This window comes from Ranitomeya imitator, chromosome 1 (genome assembly GCF_032444005.1).
Source record: "Ranitomeya imitator isolate aRanImi1 chromosome 1, aRanImi1.pri, whole genome shotgun sequence".
Lineage (NCBI taxonomy): Eukaryota > Metazoa > Chordata > Amphibia > Anura > Dendrobatidae > Ranitomeya > Ranitomeya imitator.
Window position 1 is genome coordinate 637703156 of NC_091282.1, and position 22294 is coordinate 637725449.

Consider the following 22294-nt stretch of genomic DNA (forward strand, 5'->3'; position numbering starts at 1 on the left):
AACTTGCTACACTAACCTGTCACATGCAACTCGACACACAAAAAGTTGCTACACGCATGTCGCCACACAAAACTCAGCTCACAAAAGTCGCCACATGCATGTCGCCACACGCAACTCAACACACACAACTTGACAAACGAAACTCGCCCTAAAACACACACAAGTCTGGTATTATCCTTCAAAAATAAAAATCTGATTAATAAGCAGACAAACTACAAGAGCAACAAATGTACTGAGGTAAAATTACTGACCAAATAACGTGTGAACGAGGTCTAATACAGGAGGAGATGACATACAGATATATACTATGTACAGGGGAGATAACACACAGGTATATACTATATAGAGGAGGAGATGACATACAGGTATATACTATATACAAGAGGAGATGACACACAGGTATATACTATATACAGGAGCAGATGACCTACAGGTATATACAATATACAGGAGGAGATGACATACAGGTATATACTATATACAGGGGAGATGACACACAGCAGGTATATACTATATACAGGGGAGATGACATACAGGTATATACTATATACAGGGGAGACAACACACAGCAGGTATATACTATATACAGGGGAGATGACATACAGGTGTATACTATATATAAGGGAGATGACAAACATGTATATACTGAGGTGAAAATGAGGGGTGTGAGGTGAAAATGAAAAGGTGTGAGTGCAAAATGAGAGGACTGAGGGAAAATAGTGGAGTGATCGGAAAATGAAAGATGTGAGGTCGAAATGACAAGTGTTTAGGGGGAATGAGAGGTGTGAGGGAGAAAATGAGAGATGTAATGGGGATAATGAGAGGCGTGATGGGAAAATAAGAGAAGTGAGGTGCTATAACTAATCACAGATATTTACTATGCCCAGGCAACGCCAGGCTCTTCAGCTAGTATATATATATTTTTTTTTTTTGGTAACCTTTGTGTGTATTGAGCCGGGGGGGGCGCCAAACTCGGGAACAGCCCCGGGCGGCAAAAGCTCTAGCTACGCCTCTGAATGGAGGATAAGATGGACCAGCTCTTCTGGAGATAAGTGTAGGTCCCAGAGGTCTATTAGATGTTTAAGATACTGAATTGATTTTGTGGCCCACCCTGGATTCTGAATTGATTAGGTCTAGGTTTGGGCTTGGAATGTATCTTTGTTGTCAGAATGGAGTTTGAGGACCCATCGGTGTTTGGGATGTATTTTGGGCGCATTCTGGGCCAATACTATGTGAGCTTTCTATAGTTTCAAACTTTCTCCTCCCTCTAGATCCCATCTGGATCCATGAAATGTTCCATAATGAGACAGAAATGACCATATCCTTCACTTTGGGCAATGCTACAGATCTGGGGACAATCATCTGGAAGATAGATGGAGAAGAGCTGCTGGTCGAACACTGGCAGAGCCATGATAACCGGACCCTGACTATTCCGTACAATCATACTTGCGCCATCACAGTCAATGTCTCTAATCACGTCAGCGCAGACACTAAATTCATTACTCTACTAAAAGGTAAGGCCTAGGGATAAACTCCACACAATGCAATCGTGGCTAATACTTTATCCTTTAGAGTTGCAGCCATTTTTAATTGTTTAGCTTTTATTTTGTTTTTTCTTGTGCCTTTTCAAGATCCATTTGTTTTTCCGCTTGTTGTGAAATATGTATGGATGTATGACCAGCAGGAAATTTACATCTGTCCTAAGACTGCAGCTCTCACAAAGGTCATAGCCTATGTTATCCTGAGCAGGCAGTCTCCTAGTCTCTCTCCAGTCATCCCAGGGGAATGTCCTGAGAACACACACTGAATTGGAAACATTTCACATCTCCTGGTGCCTTTGAAGGGAAGACACCAAATTTCAGCCTGACACTGTATATTTACTCTGAGAAAGAAAGATCACACGAAGAGTGTTCAAATAAAAAATAAGGTATTCATTGGTAAAATAGCCAGGATCCAGTCACAAACCAAGGATTAGAATATTAACCTGAGAGGCTGGTCTAGAAATCTGACCCCCAGGTTGACTCTATAAATTAGGCCTTTACACATAGAAACATGTTCACAGATTGAGGGGCAGCCAAGCTGATGTGAGCCATTCCATTTAAATCCCCCCCCCCCAGGGAGCAGAATGCCGGACTGCAAAGTTATATATTTATATATGTTTTCTCCCTTTTGTTTTTATAACTGTTTTGCATATTTGTATGTCACTTTTTATTTCCATATTTTATATCTCTTATTGTAAGCACTGTACCTTTTCTATTAAAGGTTGAAACTTTAATAAGTCTGAATCTTGTATGCTCTAAAAGAATCCATAGCCTTAGAGTGTGTGATCCTGGTGATTGGCAGACAGTAGTAGTAATATTTCTGGCACTCATCGCCCGTGTGTTCCCTGAGTGGTGGCAGCGTGTATGAGCTGGGTGCATGGTCCGTGTCGTTGTGTGATTTATGTTCCCATTGCAGTATAGGACAGAGCCTGAATGCTGAACTGAGTGAGAGGAGATAGATTAACCCCTGTAGGCGCGACCCCATGTCACGTGCTGAGAAACGGGTACGTGACACCGCTCTCATACACATATGAAGGCTTTTTTTTTGTTTGTTTTTTTGCTTTTTTAGAGGAGGGAAACTGGAAAAAAAACTGCAATTCATCCTTTTCTATTTTTATTTTTTTAAGTTTCTTTTCTCACCATATGAGATGAAAATTGTATTAGTTTGGGCAATTACACATGCAGAAATAGTGAATGTTAATTTTTTCATCTTCAGATTTTGCTATTTTTATATATAATATTTATTTTAAAGGTTTGTTTTATTTTTTATTAGAATTTTATTAGTCCCCTTTGGGAACGTAAACTAGTGTTCGCTTGATTGCACAAAATATCCACTCACTGGTATCCTACCACCATCTGTTTTGGCTTCTTCTATTATTAAAGGACTTTCTAAAATATGTATTTCTTCTTCTTTCCTAGATCTAAATAGAAATTTCAGTCATTTGTGGCACATAATGTACCCAAATATGACGAAATTGATTTGGGATGATGGTGAAGGCCATATTGGTAGTTGGACGCTCATTATCCCGAGAAACATCACTAAGATATGTGTCCTGATCCAGTCAGGTAGGCATGTGATGCATTGGACACCTGGTCATCGGTGTCCACCTTTTTCGCTAGTAAAAACTTTAAAGGGTTATATAAAGTCTAGTCTGTGCCTCCTAGTAAGGTGAAATGAATGTACAGACACTGGAAGCCAGCAATAATTTGTTTTACGTTGACTAAAAGAACCGATTTGACCGACTGCATGCTTACAAAGGACGATAATTCAGAACCAGAGATCTTAACGCTTGACTGCTGAATTGGATCTGAAACTTGTACTTTGAGGCATTGTCACTCATTTACAGCCTGAAAGTGTGTTAAATTAGCTGTCTCTGCTGGTGTGGGGTTTTATGTATTAATCCTTTTGCTGCCCGGTCATGATACGAAACCAGATTTAACTTTTTTTTTGTCAGAAAATCAATAAGTGGCCTGATATGGGGTAGTTGCTTATCTTCCCAGCTCTTTAGTAGGGGAAAAAACTCAATGTAGTGATAACATAAGGAAATGTTCCTCAGTGGGGAGGGATGATTAGAGGAAAGGTTCCTCAGGGGGGGAGGGGAGGGATGATTAGAAGAAAAGTTCCTCAAAGGGGAGGGATGATTGGAGGAAAAGCTCCTCAGGCGGACGGAAGATTGGAGGAAAAGCTCCTCAGAGGAGGAGATCAGAACATGAGAAAAAGTCCATGGGGTTAGGGTTGGATTATAACATTAGGTAAAGTTTTTGAGGAGGGGGCATGATAACAAGAGGAAGAGTTCCTGTATTTTTCTGACCTCATGTTTCGTACAGCGAGAGAGAGATGACAGTGAGTCGCAAAGAAACAAAAAACTAGAAGGTAGAAGTTTTTATGCTTTTCCCCCAACATTGGGCTAGGGACTGGTTACCAAGAAACATGTATCACATTACACCAGTTATCAGACAACGCACACAACCATACACGTTTGTGCAACTCGTCTGTGACTTGCTGTCATTTTACTATTTTAGAGCTATGATTTTGCTGTTAAAAAAATGGCCAAAATGCATATGAGTCGTGCTCAAGTTGCAGTCATATGTGACTTCCATTGAGCTCTATGACTACTGAGTCGCGTGCGACCATCGATAGAAAATCCAGCACATCTGTTATATTATTATACTGCTTTGCTTTCCTTGTGTCACCAGTTTTCTCTTCCTTTTCTCTGTTTCCCCAGTGAGGATATAAGGTACCGTATTTTATATATATATTGTTACTTGTTGTGTTGTCCACTTTTTTCAGTTTTTTGTCTTTATAAAAACTAATCTCTCTGCAATACTCTTAAAGGACAGTGGAGGGAGCTGCTTTAGAAATGCACTTGAAACATGATTTTATTATACTTTCTATTATGCCATCAGCAAAGTTCTGTGCCGTTTTTGATCCTTCAGGAACCGCATCCCCTGGGTCTTGGCATCCGTTTTTTTATCTGGTCCGTTTCAGATCAGGAATGGCACTCGTCAGGGTTGCCCACTCTCTCCTATTATTTTCGCACTGTGCATGGAGCCGCTTGCTGAACGCATTAGAACCTCTATTAATATCACCGGCATCAAGGTTGGACAGATGGAGCACAGAATTGGCCTGTATGCTGATGATGTTATTCTATCCTGTGTCAACTTGGAGACATCCTTGACAGCTATTACCTTGGAACTCGGGGAATTCAGTAATGTGTCATACTACAGGTTGAATCCCACGAAGTCCTTGTTGTTTCCGGTGGCGGTTCCATGTGCGGCCAAGTCGAAAATGGAGGCTGAGTTTCCATTTAGATGGATGACAGAGGGTATCCCGTACTTGGGAGTTATATTGACGGGCTCTGAACAGATTGTCGAGAAGAATTTCTCTAAATTGATCATACAGGTTAGGGCACAACTTGACCACTTTCACATAGTTATGACATCCTGGATTGCCAGGATTAATGTTTTCAAAATGATGATCCTGCCTAAAATACTGTATCTCCTTAGGTGTATCCCATTAAAAATCCCCAAACGTTTGATTTTGAAATTACAAACTATGACATACGATTATATTTGGTCACACAAAAAATCTAGAATCTCTAGGACCTTGATGTACTATCCGTACAAACGGGGAGGGCTGGGAATGCCGAACCTCATGCTGTACCATAGAGCGGCCATACTAACTGGACTTAGAGACTGGTGGCAGGCGGACAAAGATCATAGATGGCTCCAAATAGAAAACTACTATGCCAAAACTAGATCTACCCGCACGATTCTTGAGGCTGAATCTATTGCAATCACTGATTATTCCCCTCCCTTACCAACCATGAAAATCGCGCTCCACTATTGGAGGACACTGGTCCCTTCCTTGATTAAATTATCTCACGATTCCCTATCCTTAAAAGCCCTTGAGACACACATCCCATTTATTGATGCTAGAATCGTAACATTACGGCAGATATTGGATGCCGCTGGCCTTGTCCCCTTCCCGAGTGTCCGGAGATATTTCTATCAATATTTGCAGATACGTCATCTACTTCATAATTCCCCAATCTCGCCCTTCTTCAACTCCCATTTAAATAACAGGGTTATTGGTTATTTCTTGTTGCCTGACTATGACCCGAAGGGAATTTCAATATTATATAAAGCCTTAAACGACCCAGCAGAAGATGTTAAACTGCCATATATGATCAAGTGGGAACAGGATCTGGACTTCCTATCGGACCCGATAGATTGGGAGGAGGGACTGGGTGAGGTATTACGGGTATCTGCCTGCGTCAATCATCTCGAACAATTGAAAAAAGTACTCCTTAGATGGTATCAATATCCGGTTCAGGTGGCTCACTATGACCCTACCGGGTCGGACAAATGCTGGAGGGGGTGTGGTCACGGGGGAACTCTGGAACACACCTGGTGGTCGTGTCCAATTCTTCATCCCTTGTGGAGAGATATGGACCTTTTAATTGCACAGGTCTTGGGGATACAGCTGACTCTATCACCTAAGCAGGTCATTCTTCACATTCCACACATACTTCGAGGTACACTATCACATATTCTAATAGCTGCCAGGTTATTAGTCGCCTCAAGATGGAAAGACACTAATCCTCCCAATATTAGTGAATTAATTAATAAACTTAATGTCCACTGCCAATATGAACTCACCTTGGCTCACTCCATGACTGCCAAAACCAAAAGACAAAATATTTGGCACCCTTGGTTACATAGTGGTCATTCCTCTATTGACCCGCACCACCTTGTTTGATCGTTTACTTGAGTGGAAATAAGTAAGCATAATTGACATGTCTGTTTTCGTGTTTGTAATATTCTTATTCTGCCATAGTTTGCCAGGACCCCTTGTCTATAACTGAATTGCTAGATAATGTCTTGTGAATGCCTATACTCCTTTCCTCCCCCCCATTCCCCCTACTGTACCTATCCCTCCCCCCCGCTTCTCTCCCCTACTTCTTCCTTTCTGATTGGTTTGGGTTTTCTCCTTACTTATTTCTGGTCATTTTTAGTTGACCTCTGTTACTGTTATTACTGTTTGACTGCAGTGTATGGTTTTGGAAATCTACAATAAACACTAATTGATAAAAAAAAAAGGAACCGCATCCCCCTTTATATGCGTGTTACCAGATGTCATTCCGCATCCTCTATTGTAACATTCAGCACGCATGCTAGTTTTCTGGATGCAAATGAATCAGTGGTCCATCAGTGCTATTTTGTGCATGAGAGCTGCATTCCTTCTTCAGCTTTTATGGTTACTGCTATAGACTGTAGTAAAGAGGTTCTGGTGTTATAATTTTGCATAAGCAACAGTGTTTCTCAAGGTCACCATTATCCTTAGAGGTGGTGTGGACACCTCTACATACAGCATCCACCTCCTCCTCCTGTACATTAACTGATAACACCTCTATATACAGTAGATAGCAGGATCCACCCTTCACAATAGATGATGTCACAGCTCACCTCCTCTACCTCTTGTACAATGACTAATAACACCTCTATATACAGTAGCTACCACAAGATCCACCATTCACAATAAGTGATGTCACAGCTCACCTCCTCCCCCTCCTGTACAATGACTGATAACACCTCTATATACAGTAGATAACACAGGATTCACCATTCACAATAGGCAATGTCCCAGCTCACCTCCTCCTCCTCCTGTACAATGACTGATAACACCTCTATATACAGTAGATAACACAGGATCCAACATTCACAATAGGTGGTCACAGCTCACCTCCTCCTCCTGTACAATGACTGATAACACCTCTATGTACAACACCTATAAATATCCCTAATGTACAGCCATGAAGGAAACGTATAATACACCAAAAAACCAACCTTCACACCAAGGCCATGAGATAAAAAATATATATAATCTTTATTAAGTACAATACATATTAAAATCAGATAATGGCGGATGAAATACCCAGAGCACAGAACAGAAGGTGGGCAACCCAGAGCAAAAGTTCCATAAATCACATCACCAATGTAAACAATATGACCCAGCAAAGTGCCGATGTGCAATTGATCATGTACAAACATACATATAATAGAAGTAAACAGTAATCTGTATATTTACCGAATGGAGCGCTCCTGGGGACCCACCACACCCGACGCGCGTTTCGCACCGAAATGCTTCGTCTATATACAGTAGATAACACCAGATCCACCATTCACAATAGGGGATGTCACAGCTCACCTCCTCCTCATGTACATTAACTGATAACACATCTATATACAATAGATAGCACAAGGTTCACCAATCACAATAAGTGATGTCACAGCTCACCTCCTTCCCCTCCTGTACATTGACTGATAACACCTCTATATACAGTAGATAACACAGGATCCACCATTCACAACAGGTGATGTCACAGCTCACCTCCTCCTCCTGTACAATGACTGATAACACCTCTATATACAGTAGATAACACAGGATCCACCATTTACAATAGATGATATCACAGCTCACCTCCTCCTCCTGTACAATGACTGATAACACCTCTATTTACAGTAGATAACACAGGATCCACCATTTACAATAGATGATATCACAGCTCACCTCCTCCTCCTGTACAATGACTGATAACACCTCTATATACAGTAGATAACACAGGATCCACCATTCACAATAGGTGATGTCACAGCTCACTTCCTCCTCCTGTACAATGACTGATAACACCTCTATATACAGTAGATAACACAGGATCCACCATTCACAATAGGTGATGTCACAGCTCACCTCCTCCTCCTGTGCAATGACTGATAACATCTCTATATACAGTAGATAACACAGGATCCACCATTTACAATAGATGATATCACAGCTCACCTCCTCCTCCTGTACAATGACTGATAACACCTCTATTTACAGTAGATAACACAAGGTTCATCAATCACGATAGGTGATGTCACAGCTCACCTCCTCCTGTGTTTGTAGCACTTACTGCATATTACGCTACGCATCAGATCTGACACGTTCGGCCCCTGTATGTGACTGGGTAGCTGGGTTGTACTACGTGCATGCAGCAGCTGGGGCACTATGTATACAGTTATTGCTCTGTACTGTGATTTCCTGTCCTGCAGATTTCATCCATACACTGGAGGGTAACGGCTTATCTTTATTTTACAGACCAGATGGGTGAACAACAGTCAAGAAGTTATAACCACTTTTGTTGGATTGCCATAACGTTGGCTATACTGAGTTCCATTATTCTTGTGGTTGTGCTGGTGAGTTATTATATTACTGTTATTATGGGCCTTATCACATCTAGCAGATTTGTCTCTTTTATCATGCTCTCCGTTTACAAGCAGGAGTGATCGTATGAGGGTAGATGAAATAGAGATCGACCATTTGTTGCCCGGAATTCCTCTTTACAGGGAAGATTATGAAACCTTTCTATGCAGCAGATTTTCAAATGTATATTTTAGCAGCACTGTAGTCCCTGCACTGTTATTCCACCCACTATGCAGGCAAAGACTGGGGTCCAGCACTGACATGACACGATGGTCATTTTATTTTGGGGCATAAAAGAAAAAAAAAACCATCAAAGTTGCCATTGTTTAATCACTGCACTTCCAACAAAAACATGCAATAAAGTACAATCACAATGTAGTATGTTCTCCAAAATGGTATGATTAACTCCTTAGTGACCCAGCCAATTTTTACAATTCTGCTCACTGTCACTTTATGAAGTTATAGCTCTGGAAATCTTCAACAGATTCCACTGATTCTGTTTATTCATGACATATTGTACTTCATGTTGGTGGTAAAAATTTCTTTGATATTACTTCCTGTCTATTTATGGAAAAAAATGGAAATTTGGCAAAAATATTGAAAATTTAGCAATTTTCAAACTTTAATTTTTATGCCCTTAAATCAGAGAGATATGTCACACAATATAGTTAATAAATAACGTTTCTCACATGTCTACTTTTCATCCGCACAATTTTGGAAACCAATTTTTTTTGTTAGGAAGTTATAAGGGTTAAAAGTTGACCAGCGATTTCTCATTTTTCCAACAAAATTGACAAAACCCATTTTTTTAGGGACCACCTCACATTTGAAGTCCCTTTGAGGGGTCTATATGGCTGAAAATACTCAAGTGACACCATTCTAAAAACTGCACCCCTCAGTGTGCTCAAAACCACATTCAAGAAGTTTATTAACCCTTCAGATACTTCACGAGAACTAAAGCAATGTGGAAGGAAAAAATGAACATTTAACCTTTTTTACAAAAAAATTACTTTAGAGGCAATCTTTTTATTTTCACAAGGGTATCAGGATAAAACGGACCACAAAATTTGTTGTGCAATTTCTCTTGAGTACGCCGATACCCCGTATGTGGGGGAAAGCCACTGTTTGGGAGCATAGCAGGACTAAGAAGGGAGGGAGCACCGTTTGACTTTTTGAATGCAAGATTGGCTGGAATCAATGGTGTCGCCATGTCGCGTTTGGAGACCAGGGATGAGTTTACCTCTATATCTGGGATTCACCTTGAACATACAGCTAAGTCTTCCTTTAAATTTGAGTTATGAACTGTTTTGAGCACATCTGCACTTTATCTAATGTAGTATTATCCTCCTTTTTGGTGCGTTGGAATTTTGATATCTATGCAATAGTGATTCCTCTTACATTGATTGCCACACTAGTACTGCTAGATTGTTAGTCTATATGACAGGCTGTTACTATATATCTATTAAAAATTATTAAGCAGGCTAAGATTTATCTTTCACCTATGCCACACTAGTGGAGACCCAGGCTGTCTGCAACTATCAGTAGAGAGCCATATGTTTAGTAGACTAGATGTGCTAAATCTGATACACATGCACTGGATCCACTTGGACCCAAGTGCACTTCTGTTTTTCTGTTTTGTGTCCTTTGCATAGAATAGGGATCGAAGGGAGAGCCCTCTTTGAGCGATGACGCCACATTGCAATATTAGGGTGCCAACCTCCTCTGTTAGGTAGGCCATCAGATTCTAGGGCCTGCTAGGGGGTGCTTTAGGTGTACTATTATCACCTTTCTTTTTTTCACCATTTTTATCCTCCACCCCTCATAAGACCACCTTGATTCTCAGTCAATATCTCTAATCGGGTGTTTTTAAACATATATTGGTGTGTAATTATCATTAATAAAAGTTTTATTTTTTAGGGGTGTTTTTCACTTTGGTTTAGTTTGCTATGCTTTTGGAGATCCCCTGATGTGCCTAAACAGTGGAAACTCTAACCCCAGCCCCAGCCATAACCCCAGCCACAAAGAATTTTACCTAACTAAGGGGGCGATAAAGGGGGGTTTGATTTACCATGTTGTTTTTTTTTTATTTTGATCACTGTTATAGGGTCTATCACAGTGATCAAAATGAACCAATAGGAAAAACCTCCTATTGTTGCCGGGTGTTAGCACCACACCGAATCCCTTCTCTGATGGGCAGGGTCTCCGGCATGTCACTTCACTCACCCATGCTGCAGACAGTTCTTTCCTTGCCCATGCTTGGCATGCTTCCAGATGGTCCTCTAGCCATGTCCTTAGGGCACGCACGCGTGCATTCCCGCCCTCTTAAAGGGCCAGCGCGTGCACTTGTTATTTCCTCCCCAGCCAATGGTTGAGAGGCATTATGTATATATTGCTTCCTCTCCACTGGGGAGGTGCCTGAGCAACCTTCCTGTTTGCAGTCTATGTTGTGTAAGGTTGCATACTAGTCCCTGCTGCAAATCCTGCCTGCTGCACTCTAATGCAGATCCTGCCTGCGGCACTTTGGTGCAGAATCTTGTCTGCTGAACTCTGGTGCAAAATCCTGCCTGCTGCACTCTGATGCAGATCCTGCCTGCTGCACTCTGATGCGAACTGCTGCATTCTAATACAAACTTTGCCAGCTACTCCCTCCAGTCTTTCCTCTGGCTCCAGCTGCTGTGCGTCCGATGATCTGCCCTGGACTGGCACCTGGCATTCATCGGGAGCCAAGTCGAACCTCACCATCAGAGGCTCTAGTGAAGTCAGGTGTTCGCTTAGTCACGCCACTCCAGGCTCTCCACGGTCCATGGGACAGTGGTTCCACAAACCACGTCCGTGACACCGGGTGCCAGCCGGCAGAGCTCGGCAGTCACACTGCGCATGCGCCTGTCAGGTTCTTCCAGAAAGATGACGCAGAGGGCCCGGGGACAGAGCAGGAGGGTTCTGGGATGGTGGAGGTACCAGGGGGCTCTGGAGACCCTATTTCTCTCTCCTCTGGTAGGCTAGATTATATCAGAGGAAAGAGAAATGAATGGAAAAGCTGACTTTTTTTTGTTGTGATCAGTTATTCACTTTATAACGGCATTCACAAGACTGGGGACAGTAAAAACCGACCTGAATCATGTTCTCTGGTGTCTCAGCTACCCCTGGTAGCCGAGATCCTGGAGACTTTCCGATACTGGTGGGCGCTATGCACTTTTTTTTTAGCTCCATTAAAAAGCGGTGCTGAGGAATAAGGCCTCTTAACTGCTGCTGTTAAAAGGCATATTGGCGGTCGTTAAGGGTTAAAAAAAAGTTGTAGTCTGGCACACACACAAGCGAGCTGTGATGGATAGTCCAGAGCCTCTCACCTAGCCAAATCAATTCTCATGCTTCGCACTGACGAGGACCAACAGACCGAAACACAGTGTCTGCGAATTGAGATACTAATTTGGCTTTTATCCTAAGTTATATTGCACGACTCGTTAAAGGGTTGATTGTGACTTGTAGGATCGCTACTTCCATCAGGTGGCGCTATAGAGTTTAAGTCCTCTTTTTCTCAGAAGAGGCAATTTGCATATAGATATTTCAATGAAGGCAAAAATAAACTCTTGTTTAAACTTGTGGCTCTTGGAAAATTGGTACAGTAGGAATGTAGTGACCCAGTCCAGAGTGTGTCCTTCCCTTTAAATAATCCAGCATTGTGAGTAGCTTCTGTACACTACAGCTCACTCTCTAACTGCCCCTCTACATTATTCGTGCATTTGTGAGCTGTAATTCTACATTTCTAGTCACCTCCATTTTAGATGCAATGCATTTCTCATTTGCTGTGTTCTGGCGCCATCTAATGGTGAAAGTGTACAATGACTCATAATTATTGTTTTGTAAGGATCTGAGATGTGAATTCGGTGTCCTATTGGCCAGCTACTAGTCACATAGTCAATAGGAGGAGCTGTTTTCAAGGCAAGTCTAGAATGTTCTTTATCCTGAGGGATGCCTTCAGGGAGAGCATAACACACATTGAGGCTGTTTTCACTACAAGATCTCCTGCAGGCCTAAGAGCCTGGGTTCCCTCTAAAACCTCTACAGACATCATTCTAAAGTCTTTCTGACTGGATGCACCACAGTTTTTACATTCACCTATAAGTACTTGTGCATGTGCTGTGACACACTGTGGAGTTAACCCCAAGTGCAGATCTGTAACCTCTCATTGCTGCATCTACCTCCTTCTGTAAACTACCAAAATATACTGTCCAGGGCTCTTAAAGCTCCAGACCCCAATCACATCTCAGCATCTAAGTGTGAAATGGATTACCCATGAGAGACTGTTCCTTATTTGTTCCAGGTTATAATTCATGTTCCTGCTGCAGTTAAAGCGACTGTTATCCCCGAGACCGGTGTGTGTCATGAATCCTTCGGCTGCGGGCACTGTGTGGGGGTGGATAGCAGGGAACGTTCGGCCTGGTCATTACAGGAAAAAATGAAAGCCCAAAAATGAAAATTGGTTGCATATTTAAAGGGTTATTACCTTTGACATTAATTTTGTTTTGTGTATATTTTTTTTCTATTCTCTCATCAGTTCAAGAAAAGCAACAAATGCAGGAAACGGACTGCACAAGATGGACATGTGGAAGAAAATCATAAAAACGAGACGATATCTATGTTCCACGGAGGGGGGCGGGTCAGCGGCTGTCATCCCATCTAAAGACCTGGAGAAGCTTTCTATTGATGAGACCGCTGGTGATGATGCTACAGCAAACAACGTTAATCACTTGTGGCAAACGACTCTGACCCAATTATGATCATCGACTCAGCTTTGTTTTCTGCACATAGAGCACTTTGAGGTTGTGTCAGGGGTCATCCACCAACTCCCCAAGTTCTTATCCTACTTGCAATCTTATACTTTATACTGTTAACTTAGAACGCTACATCTTGGTTGCTCAATTTTGTACAAATACTTTTTTCTATGTTGGTGCAAAATATCAGAGCTTACCAAGCTTTGTCAGTTGAAAGTCCATGGGAGGAAAACCGGTGGGTGCCATGTCTTCAGCTGTTGTGGCTCCGCAACAGCTGTGTTTATGGCCGCCGCAATCTCTTCTGCGCACGCGCGGCATCCCGCGGCCATTTTCCTGAAGCCCCGTGCAGCAGAGCACTCTATCTGCGCACGCGCGGCCCCAGGAAGATGGCCGCCCCCACCGATGCCAGCAATAGCGCAGATCCCGCGCTTGTTTCTTCACGTGCGCGCAGTGGATGCGGCACTTCGACATGCGCACACCACTACGCCACCAACGTAAAGCTGGGGAAGAAACAGCGCTGTGACCATGCCCACCCGACCAGCCTGATTGACAGGCGAAAACGGCGACTTTGGTAATGTATTTCTCAGCATACATGGGGAATCAGGGTACACTACATACACTATTGTAACGCACAGCGCAGGCCCTATTTAACAGTATTTTTATCTCAATCTGAAAAAACGGGGTGACAGGTTCCCTTTAAAGGGAACCTGTCACCTGAATTTGGCGGGACTGGTTTTGGCTCGTATGGGCAGAGTTTTCGGGTGTTTGATTCACCCTTTCCTTACCCGCTGGCTGCATGCTGGCAATCTTACCTTGCGCAGGCGTGTACTACGGAGGACAGAGAATGAACTTCAATCCAATATTGCGGCCAGCATGCAGCCAGCGGGTAAGGAAAGGGTGAATCAAACACCTGAAAACTCCGCCCATATGACCCAAAACCGGTCTCGCCAAATTCAGGTGACAGGTTCCCTTTAAAACAAGACTATTGACATTTCATTATTATGCTATGATCAATGGCATCTAGAAACGTGTCAGTTTTTTATCTTTGTATGTCGGGTTTTACACTTTTAAGAAATAGTGCTTTTATTTCACCTGTGGAAGTGTCGCTCTCTTCACTTTTCCTATTTTGCACCAATATGTTCCTACTGGTGCCAAGTTTTAGGATTCTTCGTTCGTTGACACACCCAAAAGACACAATACAATTACAGGGATTATCCTGCTAAAAAAAAAAACCTTCAAGCAATTTGTACCAAGTTTGGAAATGATCCTCTAGGTCAGAGGTGCCCAACTCCAGTCCTCAAGGCCCACCAACAGGTCATGTTTTCAGGATTTCCTTTGCATTGCACAGGTGATGCAATTATTACCTGGGCAAGACTAAGGAAATCCTGAAAACATGACATGTTGGTGGGCCTTGAGGACTGGAGTTGGGGACCCCTGCTCTAGGTGATCCCAGCACTCAGGAAGTTATCCCCCATCTTATAGATATAGTATAACTTCCAATCGTAGTATTGCTTGAAGTGTTTGAACCAGGTTTGGATCTTTTTCCCTTCCCACAGGTTTATATTATAGTGGAGAACAACAAGATAATAATACATTTTATTTGTATTGCGCCGCACTTTAATTAACTTCAAGATCTCTGGGTTCCCAACAGTTCAACAATGGAGACACTGGTCCTGTGTGTATATTGTATAATGACAAAACATTTGCACTTTTCTACATTTGCACTTTTCTATCCCTTAACAACCAGGGGTATTTCAGTTTTTGAATTTCCATTTTTTCTCCCCTTCTTCCCGAGTGATAACTTTTTTTTTATTTTTTTGGTCAATATGGCCGTGTGAGGGCTTGTTTTTTGCGGGACAAGTTGTACGTTTGAACAACACCATCAGTTTTAACATACTGTATGCTGGAAAACGGGAACAAATTCCAAGTGCAGTGATGCTGCCTCATCACTATCGAAGCTACCGCCTCGCCAACACCGGAGCTACCGCCTCGCCAACACCGGAGCTACCGCCTCACCAACACCGGAGCTACCGCCTCACCAACACCGGAGCTCCTGCAACCCTCAACCTACTGTCTCCTTCCCCATAATCCTGTAGAATGTAAGCCCGCAAGGGCAGGGTCCTCGCCCCTCTGTATCAGTCCGTCATTGTTAGTTTGTTTACTGTATGTGATATTTTTAACTTGTATGTAACCCCTTCTCATGTACAGCACCATGGAATCAATGGTGCTATAAAAAATAAATAATAATAATAATAACTGCAAAAAAAGTGCAATTCCACAGTTTTTTTTTATTCACCATGTTCACTAAATGCTAAAACTGACCTGTCATTATGATTCTCCAGGTCAATACGAGTTCACAGACACCAAACATGTATAGGTTTCTTATCAAGCGCCAATTTCCAAGACCCGTAACATCTCCATTTTTTCATGATCTGGTGCTGGGTAAGCATTTATTTTTTGTGTGCCGAGCTGACGTTTTTATTGATACAACTTTGGTGCAGATATGACCTTTTGATCACCCGTTATTGCATTTTATTGCAATGTAGAGGTGACCAAAAAAAGTAATTATGGGTTTTTGTTTTTTTTTCTCGTTACGCCGTTTACCGATCGGATTAATTATTTTTTTGTATTGATCAGGCAATTCTGAATGTGGCGATTCCAGATATGTGTATATATTTTTTTTTTTTTAACTTTTATATTTATTTTTAAAAACCTTTTTTTTTTAACTTTTTGCATGCTTCAATAATTTCCATGGGAGACTAGAAGCTAGTAGCTGCACTACTTTGATCGAATCTGCTACACACAGAACGCATGTGTGTAGCAGAAATGTTCACTTGCTATGAGTGCCAACCTAGAAGTGGTGCTCGTAGCAATCTGGTTATGACATTCATAGAGGTCTGCTGCAGACCTCTGGTTGTCATGCCTACCCATCGGTGACCCCTGATCATGTGACGGGGTCACCAATGGGCGGGATTAACTGTGCTGTTTCGGTAAGCATGAGTTAAATGTCGCTGTCAGAGATTGACAGCAGTATTTAACTAGTTAACAGCCGCGGGTTGATCGCGATTCCACCCACGGCTGTTGCAGGCACATATCAGCTGTGTAGATCAGCTGACATATGCCCGGAAAGGTGTGGGTTCAGCGTTGGAGCTCGCACCAAAGAGGGGAGTCCGACGTGGGTGTATTATTACACCCAATGTTGAAAAGGGGTTAAACTAAATTATAAATAATAATTGATTGACTACTAATGAAGTGATGGCATCAACTGTACACTGAAAGGCAGATTAATTGTTGTATGGTAGTGAGAAAAAGCCAAAAACTAAAAATTCCACATAGAGGAAGTGAGATCTGCATTCTCTACTGGTACAATTGTATGCCTTTGTTTGTTTTTACTGTTGGTGATTACAGTGGAACAAAATGATTTGCGGGACCTTGGCCGGTCGTCCATATCGGTACTCTGTGACTGCCTGACAAAGAGCACAAATTTCTCCATTTGCACTCTTTAGGCTATGTGCACAGGTTGCGAATTTTGGCTGCGGATCCACAGCGGATGTGACACTACAGATTTGCAGCAGTTTTCCATGCGGTGTACAGTACCATGTAAACCTATGGAAAACAAAATTCGCAGTGCACATGCTGCGGAAAATACCGCACGGAAACACTGCGTTGCATTTTCCGCAGCATGTCAATTCTTTGTGCGGATTCTGCAGCGTTTTACACCTGCTCCTCAATAGGAATCCGCAGGCATAAAACTGCAGGTGAAATCCGCACAATAAATGCGGTAAATCTACAGGTTTTTCCCCGGCTATGGCCAGTCTCACACGTCCAGATAATTCCGGTACCGGAAAAAATAGGTACCGGAATTATCCGTGTCCGTGTGCCCCTACGTTTCTGTGGTACATCAGTGTGGCACACGTGCGGCGCCTGGGTGCCACACGTACCAGCATCTGGTGCTGAAGCCGCGATTCATATCTTCCCTGCAGCAGCGTTTGCTGCAAAGAAGATATGAATAATAGTGTTTAAAATAAAGATCTATGTGCCGTTTGGCACACGGAGACACGGTCCGCAAAAAATCAATGACATCTGCACAGATGCATTGATTTTAATGTGTCTACGTGTGTCAGTGGCTCCGGTACGTGAGGAAACTGTCACCTCACGTACCGGAGACACTGACGTGTGAAACCGGCCTAAAACGGATTAATAAACTGAATGGAAAAGTCCGCACACGAATCAGCAACGTGTGCTTATAGCCGAATACTGGAATTGTGGGTGTGTCTTCTGTTTACACTGCCTTGATCCTGCTGCCACTTACCATGGACATCGGACCGAGGTTCTGCAGATTTTTTTGTCAATAGGTCCGCTCTAATTTTGATACACATACAAGGCGTCCCTAAAAATGATCCAATTTTTAGAGACGTTCTACAGTGCAGCTGAAAAGATTGCAGTTGAAAAGATTTTTTTCGTCTAGATTCACACACATACTCCCCTCGTTACTAGAGATGAGCAGCGTCTGACTGAAGCACCTTGGGCCCACCAGAGAAAATCATTCTTGGGGCCCACTATGTAGCTACATAGAAATAAATACAAGACCAACAATTGTGTGGTAAAACACACTAATATCAGGGTATAATATAAGGTAGTACACGTCTTAATTATGTAGCAGGGGTTGGGGTAGCCCCCTCAAACAAAATAAAGTAGCCCCCTCATAGGGTGCAATGTATCCCCCTCACAGAATATAATGCAGCCCCTATAGAATATAATGTACCCCCCCCATAGAATATAATGCAACCAGTCTCAGAGTATAATGCAGCCCCCATAGGGTATAATGTAGCCCCCTTAGAGTATAGTGCAACCCCCCTCATAAGGTATAATGCAGCCCCTTCATGGAATATAATGTAGCCCCCTCATAGGGTATCACGCTGCCCCCTCTCATAGGGCATCATACAGCTCCCCCATAGGGCATCATGCAGCTCACTCCCCCATAGGGCATCATGCAGCTCACCCTCCCCATAGGGTATCATGCAGCTCACCCTCCGCATAGGGTATCAGGCAGCTCACCCTCCCCATAGGGCATCATGCAGCTCACTCCCCCCATAAGGCATCATGCAGCTCACCCCCCCCATAGGGCATCATGCAGCTCACCCCCCCCCCATAGGGCATCATGCAGCTCACCCTCCCCATAGGGTATCAGGCAGCTCACCCTCCCCATAGGGCATCATGCAGCTCACTCCCCCCATAGGGCATCATGCAGCTCACCCTCCCCATAGGGTATCATGCAGCTCACCCTCCCCATAGGGTATCAGGCAGCTCACCCTCCCCATAGGGCATCATGCAGCTCACTCCCCCCATAAGGCATCATGCAGCTCACCCTCCCCATAGGGTATCAGGCAGCTCACCCTCCCCATAGGGCATCATGCAGCTCACTCCCCCCATAGGGCATCATGCAGCTCACCCTCCCCATAGGGTATCAGGCAGCTCACCCTCCCCATAGGGCATCATGCAGCTCACTCCCCCCATAAGGCATCATGCAGCTCACCCCCCCCCCATAGGGCATCATGCAGCTCACCCCCCCCCCATAGGGCATCATGCAGCTCACCCTCCCCATAGGGTATCAGGCAGCTCACCCTCCCCATAGGGCATCATGCAGCTCACTCCCCCCATAGGGCATCATGCAGCTCACCCTCCCCATAGGGTATCAGGCAGCTCACCCTCCCCATAGGGCATCATGCAGCTCACTCCCCCCATAGGGTATCATGCAGCTCACTCCCCTCATAGGGCATCATGCAGCTCACTCCCCCCATAGGGTATCATGCAGCTCACTCCCCCCATAGGGCATCATGCAGCTCACTCCCCCCATAGGGCATCATGCAGCTCATTCCCCCCATGGGGTATCAGGCAGCTCACCCTCCCCATAGGGCATCATGCAGCTCACCCCCTTGCCCCATAGGGCATCATGCAGCTCACCCCCCTTGACCCATAGGGCATCATGCAGCTCACCCCCCTTGACCCATAGGGCATCATGCAGCTCACCCCCCTTGACCCATAGGGCATCATGCAGCTCACCCCCCTTGACCCATAGGGCATCATGCAGCTCACCCCCCTTGACCCATAGGGCATCATGCAGCTCACCCCCCACCCCTTGCCCCATAGGGCATCATGCAGCTCACCCCCCCACCCCTTGCCCCATAGGGCATCATGCAGCTCACCCCCCTTGACCCATAGGGCATCATGCAGCTCACCCCCCCACCCCTTGCCCCAGAGGGCATCATGCAGCTCACCCCCCCCTCTTGCCCCATAGGGCATCATGCAGCTCACCCCCCCCCTTGCCCCATAGGGCATCATGCAGCTCACACTCCCTCCTTGCCCCATAGGGCATCATGCAGCTCACACCCCCCATACAACCAGCCAGGACTCAATAATAAAAAAACACAAAAAAAGCACAATACTCACCTCTCCTCCTCGCTCCCACGCTGATTCCAGCAGCGGCTCTGCTCCGATGTCATGAGCTGCGCTGCTGTCGGCCTCACACACAGCAGGTGCGCGATGAAGTGATGTCATCGTGCACCTGCTGTGTGTCAGCAGCGAGGGGAATCATGGGAGAGGGAGCATCATCCGATGCCCTCTCCCCATTAATGAGCACTGGGGGGCGGCATTGGTGCTGGGACCCCTGGCTTATGGCCCCATAGCAGCCGTTTGAGCTGGGGGCCCCTGAGGGAGCGGCGAGGGGGGCCCCTGAGGGAGCGGCGGGGGGGCCCTGGTCTGCGGGCTCTGATAGCGGGCAGTGTTTAGCCGCAATTAGTGAAATGACCATGGGGGCGTGGGGAAGCGTGAATATTCATTTCACTTTAGCAGCTGGGACAGGCTTAGGCTTCCTGCCACCCGCTGCTTCTCCGCTGGTACTGGGGGCCCCATAGCAGCTGCATGGTGTGCCGCTATTAGCGACACCCCACTTGCTGGGGGGCCCTAGGCACTGCTGGCACTGTATGCCAGCAGGTGTCAGGGCCTGGACCCACCGGAGAATTCTCCGACCCTGGAGATGAGCAATTCATTCACAGGACCATGGTCCATGGACAGGTCAGTACTCTGTGACCACTGGACAGGAGTCCTGGGAACCGTTTCCTATTTGTCAGCATTCTTGGCTCTTCTCCCGATTAGTTGGCCAGATGTGACATCATCATTGTGGTCACATGAACAAGACACCAGGCCAGCTGATAAAAAGAGGAGCCTGGGATGATGTCTGGTAAGAAGCAGTTGGCGAGGCCAACTGCCACAGAGTATTGACCTGGACCCGGGTCTTGTGAATTTATTAACTTCTCTCTGCTTGTTACTCCCTCATAAATCCAGGGAGGAACCAAGTGGAAGTAGGTGTGGACCAGTTTACGGAAGAGGAATGGGAGGGAGTTGTTTCCTCGTCCAAGTCGGTTTCTAGAAATCATACTCAGTCAGCTTTACATTTTACTGGCCATACGACTCCGCTTCCAGATTGGCCACATTGCGTCCTAACTACCCTACCGAGTGACCTACAAGCCACATTGCCTCCGTTACATTCTTTTGGATTTTAGCTGAAACCACACTTTATAGTAATTTATTGCCTGTTCTGAATCATGCTATCTTCTATACAGCACGGACCCATATTTGTTGCTTTTTCTTTGATATTGTATTGTTTTTTTCTTTAACTTTTAATTAAAAAAAAAAGAAAAATGCCTGTGATTTATTTCTTAATGAATTTGCAATAATATTAACACCTCGTTGCCATATGCTGCCAGCTGGATACATGTCACCAGAATTGGGGCACTTATCCATTAGTATTTAATTATGCATCTCGAAATTGGCTTTTCAAGGTGTGTACAGTGAAACTAAGGTCCTGGTGTATTCATCGTAATGTGCGTGCGCCAGACTCATCGCTCTGCCTTATGCTGAAACCGCGAGGTTAGCCATGGACCTGTTAAGAACAGAACTATATTCACTAATTTTTTTTAATACGTTTTCATATAGATACCACTTTTTTTAGAGGGAGAAGTTTTTCAATTCCTAAGGGCAAGTTCACACTAGGCGTTTTTTCAGCTTTTTATTTTTTTTGCAGCAACCTTGGCAAGAATGAAGCTGCAGAAAAAAGCATGTTTTCCTTGGTTTTTATTTTTTTGCTGCGTTTTTCGCATGCTAGATCTGTCTCTTGTGCATGCTGATAAAGTTTATTGTTGAAAAAAAAGGCCTATTCTATAGAATCAGGTTTTGGCACAACAAGCGCAGCAAAACCTGATACCTGCGTTTTTGGTTAATTTTATTTTCAGCGTTTTTTTCTCCCGCCATTCATTTCAATGGGTGAAAAATGCTGAAAGAAAGGACATGCTCCATTGTGAAAAAACAAATGCAAATCACAACATCCTGATGACAAAAAAACAACAACGTGTGTGCATGAGATATCTGAAGTGTCATAGTCATAGACCTTGCTAGTACTGTAAAATGCACCTGAAAATTAGCACAAAAAATGCCTAAAAAAACGCCTAGTGTGAACTTGGTCTAAAACTTTTCTTTATTGCTGAGTTTTCAGGGACAGAAATGCTCCCAAATCTCTAGTCAAAACTCATATATTTTATCTTTGTAGCTCATGGAGCGTTTCTGTTCCGAAAACAGAAAAAAACAAACAATTTTTTTCATAGTTTTTTTTTTTTGTGCTGTTTTTGTCTTTTACAAATGGGGGAACCTGCCCAGATTTCCATGAGAAAAAAACT

At 44.0% G+C, this 22294-nt stretch overlaps 1 protein-coding gene across 4 annotated transcripts in view; it reads left to right on the forward strand.

Moving 5' to 3' along the window:
* LOC138638205 (uncharacterized) overlaps positions 1-15823 on the forward strand; it is an 86546-nt gene extending 70723 nt beyond the window's left edge. Inside the window, exons 3-7 of one of the 4 annotated variants that reach the window (XR_011312468.1) lie at positions 1272-1514; positions 2961-3107; positions 8686-8783; positions 13346-14244; positions 14520-15793. Coding sequence is in view for 2 of the 4 variants with exons in the window: in XM_069727340.1 (XP_069583441.1) it covers positions 1272-1514; positions 2961-3107; positions 8686-8783; positions 13346-13471 (614 nt within the window). In the remaining 2 variants the exon portion in view is untranslated. Of the gene's footprint in view, positions 1-1271; positions 1515-2960; positions 3108-8685; positions 8784-13345 lie in introns of all 4 variants that reach the window. The other 3 variants (XR_011312466.1, XM_069727340.1, XM_069727328.1) reach the window with 3 other exon arrangements.
* The last annotated feature ends 6471 nt before the right edge of the window (positions 15824-22294 follow it).